Raw genomic sequence first — 15,253 nt, forward strand, 5'->3', positions numbered from 1 at the left:
AAATACCCCTCAGATTATTTATTATAAAAGGGTTTCCCTGGTCATTTTTGAGTGGAAGCAACAATTTAGTGTTTCTTTAAATGCAAATGGGCTGCTGCTCCCCACTTCCATTTCAAAACAAGGTCTTTACAGCATATGTCTTGTGCCTAATTTTCACTGAATGGTACAGTGATGCGTTTCCCAAACAACGACGTAACTCACGGCTGATTGTACGATGCATCACTTACGTTTATTAAAAACGATGGAGGAGTTTTATTTAGTATAAGCTATTAATTTAGTATAAGCTGTTAACTAAACACTGTTAATGTCCAACCACCATATGAAAGGCTGTATTTACTCTGCATGGTTCAAGTGACTCAATTCCGGGGGTTTTTTCTCCCATGTGACACAGATCGGATACGGCTTATGAAACATGTAAGCAAGAAAAAATCACATGGATTCTGATTTACTCAAATCATATTCAGGCCTTGTTCACATGTGGAAATTTATCCAATATGAATCGAATCTATGACCTTGTGTCTACAGTGTAAGCAGGTAGAGCGGGTTTTCACCTCTCAATGCGAGTCGCAAATCATTAAAAACCATAGCAAATGACGTTAAGTCTGACTCTTTTATTTCAGAACAGACTTCAACAGAGTCCCAAATGAGGAATAAAAAAGCTATTTGGGCCCTAACATACACCCGGCGCAATGTGGCGCAAGGCGTGGCGCAATAGTCTTTTGCTACTTTAAGCTCGGCGCAAGGGTCAGAGAGAGAGAGAGAGCGCAACATCCACCACGTAACCAATACAAACTAAGATAAAACTGTGGCAGACATTACTTTAAGATGCCTACTGGTTTAAAAATGCTTGGATTAAAAATGCTTTTCTGTCATAAACTACAGTAAAACAACTTGTCAAATATATTTGTAAAAAATTAAACACATTAAAAACAGGAATGGAGAGAAGAGAGCTCTTTTATTATCAGCCGTCAGTCAGAGCCAGCTCTTTTTTTTCATGGTCATTGTGCCTTTGCCGTTGCTGTGTAAATGCAGACAATAGGATAAGAGTCACTTTTAAAATATGATGTAAGCAGGTCAGCAGTCGTTATTGTTAAATGCTTTAAAAGAAATGCTTTTTTAAATCGATTAGGTTCAAGAAGCAGTAAAGTGTCGTGTTGTTGACCGTCAAGAAGATGGAAACGGTGACTCTGGTGGATCCTTCCAGAACGGTCATGCTCAGCTGATGGTGATTTGAGACTAGATTTTTTTTAATTTCTGTTAAACATAATTCACTAAATAGTGTTTTAAAAATTCTCATTCCTGCAGTTTTTGTTCTTTTTTTCTACAGACTGACTTTGAAAAGGATGTGGACATAGCTTGTCGATCAGGTGAGACTTTCACAACATACCCTCCGGTCACCTTAAGTAGCTGTGACGTCCCTTCTGAGAATTGCAGACTGTTGTTTAGACAAGACGAGTGCAATTTTACAGGCCGCGTGATGCATTTTCTTCAAGGAGATTCTGAACACGATCTGATAGCTGGCGAGCAGCAAAATGCAGATAAATAGACTTGTCTGTTCCCTCAGATCTGCCGGCCTGTCCTAATTAAGTCCCTCCCGACATTTCATTATCAGATAGCAGCTTTCTTCTCTGATATCTATCGGAAATGAGATTCTGATTATTTGTCAAGACCACGTATCAAGCCCGCATCTAGAAATAGAGATCTGTGATGTGATATTTTTTGCTTTTTTTTTTTTTTTTGAAGTGTGAAGGACTAAAAACGAAGCCTTCCATCAGGGTGGTTTTAGTTACTCTACAGTCTCTCGCTTGACCTGCTTAAGCTAAACTCTCAGCTGCATTGCTGTGCAAAGTGTTGTAATGCAAAATCATTTGAACTTTGCCTGCTCCTGGTTTCCAGTGACCTGCTGTAAGATATCCGATGATTACCTGACACTTTGCATAATGTGTAATTAGCTCCCTGGTGCTCATGTGAAAATCAAAACAAGTCACTGATCCATATTTGGATTTTTTATGTTTCCGTTTTCCTCTACAACATATTAAAACAGTTGGTAGAACTTCTAGCCTTTTTAATAGCTGCACTTTTTTTTCTACCATGGTATCTTGACTGTTTTTTTATTATTTAAACTAAACCATTAACAGCATTGTCATTGTGTTTTGTTTATATTTTGGTCATTTTCACTTATTATAATCAATGCTTACTAAGTTGACTGGACTTAAAGGGATAGTTTATACAAAAAAGAAAGCTTACTTGCTCCCCATCAGTGTTGGGGGTAACGCATTACAAGTAAAGCGAGTTACGTAGTCTAATTACTTTTTTAAAGAGTAAAGTTACGCATTACTTAAAAAAATAAGTCATAATATTTTAGTTACTTTTTAGATTAAATAATTTTATTTTAAATATTAACAGAAACCAAGATGGCAGAGCCTTACATTTCTGTAATGGAAGTGTTCAGATTATTTTGAATACGTAGAAGAAAATGAGATTGTTTCAATGGACAGTAATTTTACTGAACTAATAAGACAAAAATACAAAAGTAGCAAACACAGCTTTTTAAAAAAAAATAATTATAATGTGTTTATTAAATTTTTAAACAACAACAAACAAGTGAACAGAACATGGGGAGAAAGAATAAAATATGTAGTAAAAAAAAAGAAAAGAAAAACGTTGCTTTTAACTTTCATTCATTTGTATATATCGCATATGTAGCGTAAAGACCATCTCAGAAGTTTACATCGTTTTAATTTTTTTTTAAGGTAAATGAAAGTGTGAGTTATGCATTGTGTTGTTAAATGAAGAGCTCTTCTATATATATATATATATATATATATATATATATATATATATATATATATATATATATATATAATACAAAATGCCCTGAAAGAGATCAAGCCTCAGGCAGGTATGAAAAAGCAATGTAACACATTACTTTTCATAAAAAGTAACTAACACAACTAGTTACTTTTTTGGAAAGTAACTCAATATTGTAATGCATTTTTTTATAAATTCAGAAAAATAATAACATTTACTGTACCATCAAATGCGGAACAATGCCGAATTTGGCACATTTTGCTTAAATATATAAAAAATAGTGCTATAAAATAAAAATCTAATTACAATATAAAGTAGCATCAGAAATTATTCAAATTATATAATAAATGTGGATTACTACACTTCATCTATGACTAGGTTTACATGGATATCAGTAATCAAATTATTTGCCTTAATCTGAATAAGACAGTAATATGATATGAAGGTGTTTACATGAGCTGCTTTTTGAGTGTTCTTTTCATGATCACGTTTTACATGTTATAGCACATAATTCGATTAACATCATTCCACATTTACACAATGCTATCCACATTTCCTCATATAATTTCATGTAATTTTGAGTGTTTCATTTTTAACTTGTCTACTTTAACTGCAGTTTGGCACTTTCATATTCAGTCAGGAACATTTCATGCATGGCCCCGTGACAAACGAGATATTGGATGCGAGTATGAATTGCTGGAGGAGTGTTGTTTTAATGGAATTTGATGTTGCAAGCCGTGTGGGAAACAACATTTCTCCGTATTTCACAATGCAGGTGTCTGTGGTTTTTTTACTCCGTACTCGGGTAGGTGCAGAGAATAGTGTCAAACACCCATGTGTGTATGGACTATCCTGGCGCAAAATGCTGCGAAAATACTACAAGAGGGTAAAAGTTTGATTAGGTGTTTACATTTCTGTACTGAGTAAAATCGGCATACTCCACATGTCTTAATCTGATTTCTGCTTAGTTCGATTATGACCTTAATGGGATTAAATGAATCAAAAATTGCTGTTTACATGGAAGACTCTTAGAGTATTCTCTTAATCGTATTAAAACTAGATTATTGGTGTCCATGTAAACATACTCAGTGTTTTATTGTTAAAGTTTAATTTTCTAATCACTTTATTGGTAGGATAAAAAAGCAGCATTTAGTTTAAAATTATTTAAGGCTTTAAATCATTATTATTAAGCTTTTAAAATGTAATCCAGCAAAAAAATAAAATAAATAAATATCTATTTTCATAGGCCCCTATTCATCTACTGATCTCTGATTTGTCCTATAATTTCTCAGCATGATTCAGCAAAATTATATTTAAATAAATTACATCATCATTTGAGTTGATTTAAAAAAAAATCAAAATGTAGCACTGATCTATCAAATCAGCATGCGCTTTTTCTCTCTCTACTTTTTCACTTACTAAGCACATTTCCTTTTGATTCACAGGCACCCTGAAGCGTCCCTCCCAGCAAGGCGAGGAGAAGGTTCCATCCCAGCAGATCACAGTACAGAAAGGCTCCAACTTCAACACCCTTCCTGCCAGCATGGCAAAGGTCCACCTGCAAAACGTAGCCAACTACGCCAGTCACACTCTCACCATGCGCCGCGACAAAGGCGCCATCGCCGGGGTCAGCACGGAGTTACCCGGGGCCAAATCTATTTACATCTGTGACGGCGAGCTCTTCAAACAGCTTGACGGAGCACCGGGAGACATTCCTGAAGGAGGTGGTGGAGGTGCAGGTCAGGGTTATGTGCTTTTGCCCAACAACAACAACACCCTTAGGCCTACGAAGGGTGGCAAGGAAGACCCGGCCGCCAAATATAACATCAGTATCGAACAGTTACCCCAGACAAGGCTGATCCACCTGGCCAATCCTGTTGGCACCGATCCCGTGGCAGGCTTCGGGCTGAAGAGCTTGCCCACCGACCGAGTCAGCGTTTCATGCTCGGAGAGGGAGTCCCCGGTGCAGACGGTGCAGAATATCTCCAGCGAGTCCCAGATGACAAATACGTGTGAGCAAGGGGATTCTGGGAACTCTGGGATGTCTAAGAGCGAGACTGTCTCCACACTGTCCATGAGCTCTCTGGAGGTAAGAAATGATGATGTTCATTGTGGGATTCAATCTTGCAGCCCTCTACAATTTTAAGAAAATCACTCGCATGTTTGACTAAATTTTAATGAAAGGTGGCTTAATGTCTATTATTAGTCATTGGCTAATGATTTTTTTTAATTAGACAGCCATTGATTAGATTTACAGGCTAAAGGTCCAATGATAATTAGGGCCCTTTTATCTACAACATTCACAAACCATTGAAAGAATTGTAGAATTCATTCATAAAAATGTAATTAGCTGTATGACGTGATTTGTCATACATATTTTTTATTATTAGTATTTTTTATTAAAACTCCTTTGTTCTTGCCAAAATAAAACAAATAAGAAAAAATTATCAGACATACAGTGAAAATTTCCTTGCTCTGCTAAACATAATTTGGGGAATATTTAAAAAAGAAAAACATATTCAAAGGGGGGCAAATAATTCTGTATTCAACTGTATATATGTATATATATATATATATATATATATATATATATATATATGGATTTAGAGTCTGTAGAATTTTTAAATGTTTTAAAATAAGTACAGAATTTATTCTAGTGATTTTAAAGATGAATTTTCAGTTACATTACTCCAGTGTACAGTCACATGATCCTTCAGAAATCACTCTAATATTAATTATAATTTTTATTATAATCATTATTAATCAATAATGACTGGAGCAATAATTTCATTTGAACCTACATACTATAAGTAATAAATAAATATTTAACAATTTAAGAATAATGAAAGAATAAAAAACATGAAAAAACTACCAAACTACTCAAAATATATAGGTATATATAGGTAGTGTGTGTGTGTGTGTGTGTGTGTGTGTGTGTGTGTGTGTGTGTGTGTGTGTGTGTGTGTGTGTGTGTGTGTGTGTGTGTGTGTGTGTGTGTGTGTGTGTGTATATATATATATATATAATATTATATTATTATATATTAATATATATTAATAGCTGTAGCTATAGCAAATTAGAGTAGGTTTACACATCAAGTATTAAAAGCGAAAAAATAAATTTCCAGCACATCAAAATTATTCCTGTTCTGTTCTCACAGATCCACAATATCGATTAAAAACACTGTATTGTGCATGCCAGGCCAGTAGTTGGTAATGTCCCTTTATATCCGCTTGTTTAGTCATGACGTACGGAATACTGTTTCCGGGTCCAAGCTGCTACTAACTTGAATTAAAAAAAATATTAGTCTATGGCCTTTTTCACTTTAATTTGTCATATCACAAATTAAAGTGAATTTTATGTAAAATGATGACTTGCTACATCATAGACACCAATATTTTAACAATTAATAAAAAATTAATCACTTTTTGTCATTGGGTTTGGATATATACATTGCAATCATGAATTTTGAAAGTATTACATCACTTTGTAAAAATTTATTATTACCATTCATTTAGTCTCCCCATGCAGTTTGATAGAACACATGGACCCGGAAGCTGCTTCACCTGACGTCACATTTTATAAATGAATAGAAACAACCTCCAAAACATAAGTGTGATTTAAATGACCCATCCCAATTGTGAATGAGCCAAGGAGCTCACCAGACATGTTTGCATTTTATATCATTCTAAGTAGAATTAATAGTTATAGTAATATTTTTTACAAAAAAAAAATAATGATAATAATAATTGAGGGACTAGTAATGTCTGATTGGTTTTCCAGTATGTCTCAAGTACAAAATAAACACACACAAATTGGCTAGTCAGATTTACTAGTCAAAGGCTTTTGCCAAGGTTTGAGTAGAGGGTTGCAAAGTGATAGACGTCCTCCATCTGTTTCCTCACTGCGGATGAGCTGGCTTGACTTCATTTGTGTCTAAACGGCAAAATCACTCATCACAATTTTGTATGGAAAGATTCACAGCGTAAATGAATCAGACACAACGGCTTTCTGAATGACTCTCCATTAACATTTCACGGCTTTGTGGAGGCTGGTTTCGATCTCTTTTAAATCATGACATCTTTCCATTCGCATTTTGCACATCTCAGCCATGATTATTCCTAATAAATGATGGACGCTTATGAGTCTTAAGAATAGTATTAAACAATAGTTTCGGCAAAGATATGAGAATTTTATCAAAACAACTTATGTATTATGCATGCCAGGCCAGTAGATGGCGATGTCACTTTAAAGAAAAATCTATACGCTTGAAGATAAATAAAAAATTAGCAGGAGCACATCACTGTTTACACAAAATAACAATTTTGTTGTTTACACTGAGACGATATCAGAGAAAAAAAAACGTGCACTTCAATATTCAATCGCAAAATGGTCTAAATCTTAAAAATTAACATTTAGGTAGAAAACGGTGTTGTGTAATGTACGGGCTGATTTTATTTGTGTCTAAAAGCAGGCACACATGGTCTAATTATCAGAAGGTTGGATGTCCACAATTGTAAGTTTATGTTAAATACTACACGATTTTATGACCTGGCAATTCCAGCATCAAAAATATAGAAATAGTAAAACTTTCCTTTCATAGCAACTCTCTCTCTCTCTCTCTTTCTCTCTCTCTCTCTCTCTCTCTCAAAGCTAAGAGCTTAATAATGATACGCAATACAAGCATGTTAATCAGTATGCCTTTTCACCCACATGTGTGATTTATAAAGCCTAGTCCAACGTAAACTATCGTATGATGACCCTGTCATGCATGGCACATCAGCACTTACTGTTCAGTGAGTTTATCATCCTGATTGGTCGACTTCAGATAGATAGACAGATCATCTATTTCAATCGCACAAATCTTACTAATTCAAGCTGACAGCTCTCAAATGTTTTTGACATGTTTAAAAATTATTGAGCGCTTATAAGGCAATACTTTCTCTCGAACTGTATATGCCACGACAATGTGAGCAGCAACAATTTTCACATGACTTCTACCCATGAGAAAAAAACATATATGAGCTTTTACAACAGGAAAAGTTGTACAGTGTACATCCACCTTAACCATTTGATGCATACAATCACACCAGTGTGATTAGAATGTTCAGTGCATCACTTGATGCGTCACGTTGCAAAAAACTGCTTTCCTTGCACTGAGCCAAAGAATCAAACACGTCGCTTATCGTACATCAGTGTTTTCAAAAAGATAACGTTTATTTTAGGTTTCAGACATTTAAATACACATGGGTAGTAGCAAAAATATATAATAATCATTTTACACATAATCTGACAATGTGTTTTATTAATGCTGTTTATCAGTTACACACTGTTAAGGTTATTAGAATGTTTACTCTCTTACTTTCCCAATTAAACTGCCACTTACTTTTATGTAATTTGGTAGAAGTTAATGAATCAAAATCCAGCAGCTCCGGTTACTCCAGTAACATGATGATGCCCATCATATATGACAAATCAAGTAATATGATCATTATTAAGCTGTTAAATGACAAAGTACAAATTCTTTCACATATTTGAGAATCAGAAAATCAGATCCCAGCAGGCACACAACATCATAAGATGTTAATATAAGGTTAGATTTAGGTTGTGACATCAGGTGACAATGTTATTTTGACGTCCAATAACAACATCAAATGACGATGATATTTGGTTGATTTTAGGTTGATTCTGAAAAAGTGACCAAAATCCAACATCAAGCCAACATCTTAAACAAATGCATATTGGCATTAAATACTGACATTTATTTGTCAGGTATGGCAACCTAAATCCAACGTCTGATGCACAACGTCAAGCTGTAACATCCTGATGTTGGGTTCTGATATCAACCTGATTTCCGTTTTCAAACAAAATGAAATGTCCCCACTATGTTTGGGTACAACGTCAGTCTGACGTCATGATAACATTGTGTGCCTGTTGGGTAGTGTAACTATTGATCAATGTAATGCTTTACTGCTGAATATAAGTATTCGTTTGCCATATAACTGGTGACGTACTGTGCCTGCTGAGAAACACAAAAAACTAGGACATTTTTCAGTATTTGCAGAAAAGGAAAAAAAGCTGACCATTTGCAAAAAAGGAGAAAAAACTCTTACTTAAACCACTAACTGTTTTTCCTGTTGATGTCAATTTGATTGCTTCAGTCACAATATTCTTGTCTATGATCCAATACCTTTACTTTGCCATGACAGAATGCTACGCAAAAAGAAACCTCGACCCCCTATTTAGTATTCTGTTTCAGCTGAAAGTACATCGACATACTGAAATAAAAGTTTCTGCAATTTTTTGTTCACGCAGACTTTAAAAAAAAATTATAGGCAGCTGGAGCATTTAGAACTTACATTACTATAATTACAATTAGGGCTGCTCGATTATGGGAAAAATCATAATCACGATTATTTTGGTCATATTTGTAATCACAGTTATTCAAAACGATTTATCAGTTGAAGTCAAAATTATTCGCCCTTCTGTGAATTTTTATATATATATTCCCAAATGATGTTTAACAGAGGAATTTTTCACAGCATTTATTGCAGTATTTTTTCCTCTAGAGAAAGGCTCACTTGTTTTATTTTGGCTAGAATAAAAGCAGTTTAAATATTTTGAAACCTATTTTAATAGCTCAATATTACTAGCCCCTTTAAGCAATATATATTTTTGTTTGTCTGCAGAAGAAACTACTGTTATACAATGACTTGCCTAACTACACTAGTTAAGCCTGTAAATATCACTTTAAGCTGAATACTAGTATCTTGAAAAATATCTAGTAAAATATAGTGTACTGTCATCATAACAAAGATAAAAGAAATCAGTTATTAGAAATGAGTTATTAAATCTGTTATGTTTAAACTGCTTTAAGCATCTTTCCTGTAAGAAAAAGCTTTAGCGACAACAGTCCTTCAGTCAAGAGCAGTGAGGGATTTTCTCCATTTGTTGTTTGATTAATAATAAAAACAGGCGGCAGCAGGAATATTGCGCGCTGTTACTTTAAGAATAGTGCGGCTCTGATATGGTTTCTCTTTCACGTCTTTTGATTCTCAACTCGTTTATTACACAAATGAGGGTTAATATGAATAATCACTAAACAATGCGCTCTGACACAAATGTGCATATATTTGACCAACAAAGCGCTCACATTAAGATGCCGTTAGATGTGTGTGCTCTACTCGTCTCCGAGCCTGTCCGAGGCTAAGCGCAGCGCGTGCACACAACAGCATGTGCTCTTTCGCGCTTTTAAAAATATGAATGATGCGCACCCCGTGCTGCAAAAGTTACATTTCAGAAGATACTTTTAGTCATTTTCACGTGGAACTGAGCTTTGCAGAGCAACAAATGTGTACAACTGGAAAGGGGGCGGTATATGATGGAATAAACGTTTATCTCGATTAATGGTTTTTCATAATTGTTTAAAGCCAAAATTGAAATCGAAACCAGATTTTCGATTAAATGCACAGCCCTAATTACGATACTTGCGATACCATTGCTTTCTGAAAGACTCTCCATTAACATTCCATGGCTCTGTGGACACTGGTTTTGATCTGTTTGAAATCACAACATCTTTTCATCCGCATTTTTTTTGCACACTTACTTTGATTGTTCCACGTTAATGATGGACACTTTTTGGTTTCTGGTCTAGAGAAATTTGTGCTGCAGACCCATCTGTGAATTCGCATCAGTGTTTGTCATTTCTGCCACAAGGGAGCGAATGTCCTAATTTATGTGCAGAGTGAAGAAAAAAAGCATGTTTGTGTTGAGGACTGTCATTACGTGGCTCAGAATTACATTTCAACTGACATCAGCCAATGAAAACAACACCGAAACACTTAACGGAATTAAATAAAACGGCCATTTCGGGAAGGAAGGAATGAAAGAAGGCTGCTTAAACGATGCCTTCCACATTCGTAATTATCCCTCTCAGAAGAGAAAGGTCAGATTTTGCTCGTGCTTTAAAAGGGAGCAGATGACAAGCGTGGATTCCTCCTCACCTCAGGCCAAACACGCTCCCAGAATGCAATGCGCTCGCACAGCTGTAGTCAGAATGTCAGACGCTCTCTGACAGGCTAAAGAAAGGCCATTCGGTCACAAGCTGTTTACTGCACTCTCGTGCCAGGAGCTCGCCGGAAACATGCAATATATATGTATAAATATATAAGACACACAATGCTAACTCAAAGTCTGCCTTAAGCACCAAAATTTTGCAATCTTTCTTTCTCTGCTTACTACATTTGGGTCATTCTCAAATAGCTGAAAATGTTATGAAATGTTAAATGTTTTAAAATGTAGATTCAACAACAATAATCTTTTATTTATTTATTATTGTTCTCATTATAATATTGTTGTTATTACTAATCAAAGGTCGCATGTTGAAATAAAAACATGTTATTTGTTTTTATTAACTTTATTTTGACACCAATGACAAGAAATCATGTTATTTTGTAATTTTTGAGTAATTATTGATGTTTTTATTAATTATATTATTTTTAAAAATGTTTTACAAGTAACTTTTTAATAGTAACTTATTAGTAACTTGATTTTAGTTTTAGTTACTTTTAGAACTTTGTTAAAGTACATTTTACTTTTTGCTTTAATTTTATAATTATATATTATATTATAAATTATTATAATTTATTAGATTAGATTACATTTTTGTTATATTATCAATTGATTTAAATATATTTTAAAATGTAAGTACTTAAAATGTTTCAACTGGGCAAACAAAATTAGAACAAACAAATAAACAAACAGGCAATTATATTATATTATATTATATTATATTATATTATTTTATATTTAAATTATTAATTGATTAAAATTAATTTTACATTGAAATTTCTATTTGAAGATTTTTGCAAAGCTTAAACTATACAAACAAATATAGAACAAACAAACAAACAAAAAGGCAATAAAAGAGTTTGTATACCAGATCTAAGATTTACTATCTAACTATTATGCTATATGTCATGAATTGTTATAATATTCTACTTTTTAAAGACTTTTTTTAGGACTGAAAAGCCTAAGGGTATATTTTACCACTATATTTTGAGAATGACCCATATACCTTTTTTAACCCAAGACCACTCTGAAAAGACACACAATAACATCCTTTATTTATTTATTTATTTTTCTTATTTGCCCTTTTAGAGACGAAAATCACGCTATGCAGAGCTGGACTTTGAGGTCAGTGTAATGTAAATCTTCCACAAATGACAGCAGTCTTGAGTGGTGTGTTTTCATTGGCCTCAGCACAGGGACTGAAGCGTGTGTTTATTTATCCTCTTGCAGAAGATCATGCACACACGGAAGCGTCATCAGGACATGTTTCAGGACCTGAATCGCAAACTGCAGCACGCAGAGAAGGACAGAGACTCTCCTCCAGTCGACTGCAAGCCTGGAAAGAGATGGAGCATTTCGTCAGGAGGAAGCGACAAAACCAACCTTAGTGTAGGAGATTATATTCATCCCTCTATTATCTTTTAGATCTTTCTGTTGTCATAGTTGAGATTGTGTGTGTGTGTATATATATATATATATATATATATATATATATATATATATATATATATATATATATATATATATATATATATATATATATATATATATATGCAGGGTGTTCGTGGGGTCTTAAAAAGTCTTAATATGTCTTACATTACAAAAACAAAATTTTAGGCTGTTGAAGTCAAAATTATTAGCCCCCCTGAATTATTAGCTCTTATGTTTAATTTCTGTTTAAGGGAGAACATGGATGAATAAATGGAAAAGTGATGGATGGAGATGTTTTTCAACACATTTCTAAACATGATAGTTTTAATAAATCATTTCTAAATAAAATAATATTTTACTAGATAGTTTCTGTGTGGAGTTTGCATGTTCTCCCTGCCTTCGCGTGGGTTTCCTCCGGGTGCTCTGGTTTCCCCCACAGTCCAAAGACATGTGGTACAGGTAAATTGGGTGGGCTCAATTGTTTGAGGAATGTATTCAAGAAAATTGTAAAAAAAAAAAAAAAAAAAAAGTAATAAAAAAATTATTTACAAATACATAACCTGTCAGACTTGCTTCTGAAATTTGTCTTGCATAACATCATGATAAGTGCTTTTTACAAAGAGACATACAAAAAAAAAAAACAAATAATTTGTCACTGACCTTTTTTGCTCTAAGACAGCCTTATATACAAACTTCTTTTTAACTTCACTTTATTTAAACTTGGGAATCTAAATCGACAGTTAGACTTTAATGGTAAAAATTCATAATTCAACACATGACTAGAGTTGAAATAATTTTCCTTGCCAGCCTTGTAAGGTTCTTGTAATACAAATGGTCATATAATTTCTCAACAGGTTTTCCTACTATCCTTAAACAGATTTTAATCTGGTTCATCAACTTTGTTTTTAGACTCACAGACAGACAATTATACCATACACAATTACAATACTACAGAACACTCATAAGTACGGACATAAAAAAAAAAATCTTTTTCAATGCTTCAAATGATCTAAGATGACTAAAAAAATAGATTCTTTGTAGTATCTTGTAACAAACACTATCAATATAATCTTTCCATTTTCTTTCTATTATTACACACAAATACTTATATTTTTCTACCTGTCTGATGTTTTGATTATGTATAACTACAGGGTTTGTAGATACATCAGACGTTGTGGACCTGAACACGATTTCATCTGCTTTTTCTAGGTTAATCACAAGAGCATATTTGTAAAAAGAGCAAAAATTAAGAGAAACAAATATATATATATATATATATATATATATATATATATATATATATATATATATATATATATATATATATATATATAWTTTTTTTAATATAATTTTGTAGTTTGTAATTTTTTTGCAATGTTTCACATGAATTGAAATATATTATCTTTCTATTTCTAAAGCTGTTCTACAATCAAACACGATTATTTTAATACATTGTTTTTTTTAAATGCATAAATGCATTACCTAGATTCACTGAGAAATGGATGAAAATATTCATTTACAAAATGGGGTGTACTCATTTATGCTAAGCACTGTATATGTTTTTATTGATTGATTTGATTTTGCACTAAACCATAACCCAAACATTTCTCTATAATGCAATGCAGGACAAGCAGCAGACCCCCAGTAAGCGGGCATGGGAGGGCATCAGGAAGACTCACTCTCCTCCATCATGGGTGCGCAAGGAGCTGGAGCCGCTGCAGGCCTCACCGCTGGAGATGCAGGCAGTGGAGTGGGAGAAGGCCAGTGCCACCATCCCTCTAGTGGGCCAGGAGATCATGGACCTGCAGACGGAGGTCTGAAAGACCCCAGAGCATTCAGACCAACAGAACAAACTCAACCCACAGGGAAAAAGAGAAGGAATCATATTTGAGAAAAAGTATGCAAGACGCTGATAAAAAAAGAGAGAGAAAGCAACATGGCTGTGCAATTTTTTGATTTGTGTTCATTTCTGTTTTTTTTTTTTTTTGTTTTTTTTTTTCGTAATCCTGGAATGGCCTTTTCCTTAATGTCAAAGCGAATCATAACACTTTCGAAAAATCCAGGTCTGAGCCTGTTGCAAGGCTAATGAGCTGGCGCTAGCAGGAACTGGGCAAGTTGAACGGTGACCCGCGATGAGCCTTAGTGAGTGGCCTTCAATTTCTTACACCTCTGGACACACACAAACACACACTTATTAGTGATCATCAAGAGTGTTGCGGAAGAAAAAAAAAACACCGACAACAGCAAGCTTTCAAACTGCCCGGCAGTAATCAGTCATCATTCAAAAATCGAATTTTTGAATATTATTAGTATTATTATCATCGTTGTTGATCAGTGTGACATGTACGCTTGGGCGAAAGAGGAGACATTATCGCCCCGAGCCATTTGCATATGACTGTTAATCTGTGTCCAATGCCCTTCTGAGCCAGTACAGCCCTCAACTGTGCTGTCCCGAGCACCGCACGACCTGCACATCCTTCAAGACTCAGTCAGTGTCCAATGCCATCAGCGGGACTTTCCTGGATGGAGGCCGGTCAAATTGGTGGGGTCAACAGAACCAACACGCTTTCATCCGCTTGATGTTTTCATCAGAATCACTGGAGCTGAGAGACCTGAAACAAACTGCTGTGTCTCAGAATATGTTCAGAAAGAGAAACGGAGATGAATATGAATATATAAATATATATATATATATATTACAAATAGTCTTATATCTGAAAGCGCAGAGGGGTGTTATTCTCTGGTTAGATTGTGGTCGCACACACATTCAGAGAAAGCACAAGACTCACTCCTCAGAGTCCTGTTGTACAGCATTGTAATTATTTCCAGAAGAGTTCTACAAAATGAATTTTAGCCTATAAATATCTTTCTTACTGTGCTTGGGGAATATTGTTACCATTATTATAGATATCATTGAGATTCTGAAGTCCTCCCGCTCCCC

The 15,253-nt window shown here is 34.4% G+C and overlaps 1 protein-coding gene across 36 annotated transcripts in view; it reads left to right on the top strand.

Annotated features, from left to right (window-relative positions):
* Positions 1–15,253, top strand: part of adgrb1a (adhesion G protein-coupled receptor B1a) — a 158,137-nt gene that overhangs the window by 142,607 nt on the left and 277 nt on the right. For 19 of the 36 annotated variants that reach the window (XM_009292551.5, XM_009292556.5, XM_009292552.5 and 16 more), the window contains 6 exons: positions 1,130–1,225; positions 1,328–1,367; positions 4,257–4,900; positions 11,971–12,006; positions 12,112–12,270; positions 13,938–15,253. The exon at positions 13,938–15,253 is cut by the window's right edge and continues 277 nt beyond it. In XM_009292551.5, the coding sequence (XP_009290826.1) occupies positions 1,130–1,225; positions 1,328–1,367; positions 4,257–4,900; positions 11,971–12,006; positions 12,112–12,270; positions 13,938–14,132 (1,170 nt within the window). In that variant the 3' untranslated portion in view covers positions 14,133–15,253. Of the gene's footprint in view, positions 1–1,129; positions 1,226–1,327; positions 1,368–4,256; positions 4,901–11,970; positions 12,007–12,111; positions 12,271–13,937 lie in introns of those variants that run through there. The other 17 variants (XM_009292553.5, XM_073926441.1, XM_073926444.1 and 14 more) reach the window with 4 other exon arrangements.

This window comes from Danio rerio, chromosome 16 (assembly GCF_049306965.1).
Source record: "Danio rerio strain Tuebingen ecotype United States chromosome 16, GRCz12tu, whole genome shotgun sequence".
Taxonomy (NCBI): domain Eukaryota; kingdom Metazoa; phylum Chordata; class Actinopteri; order Cypriniformes; family Danionidae; genus Danio; species Danio rerio.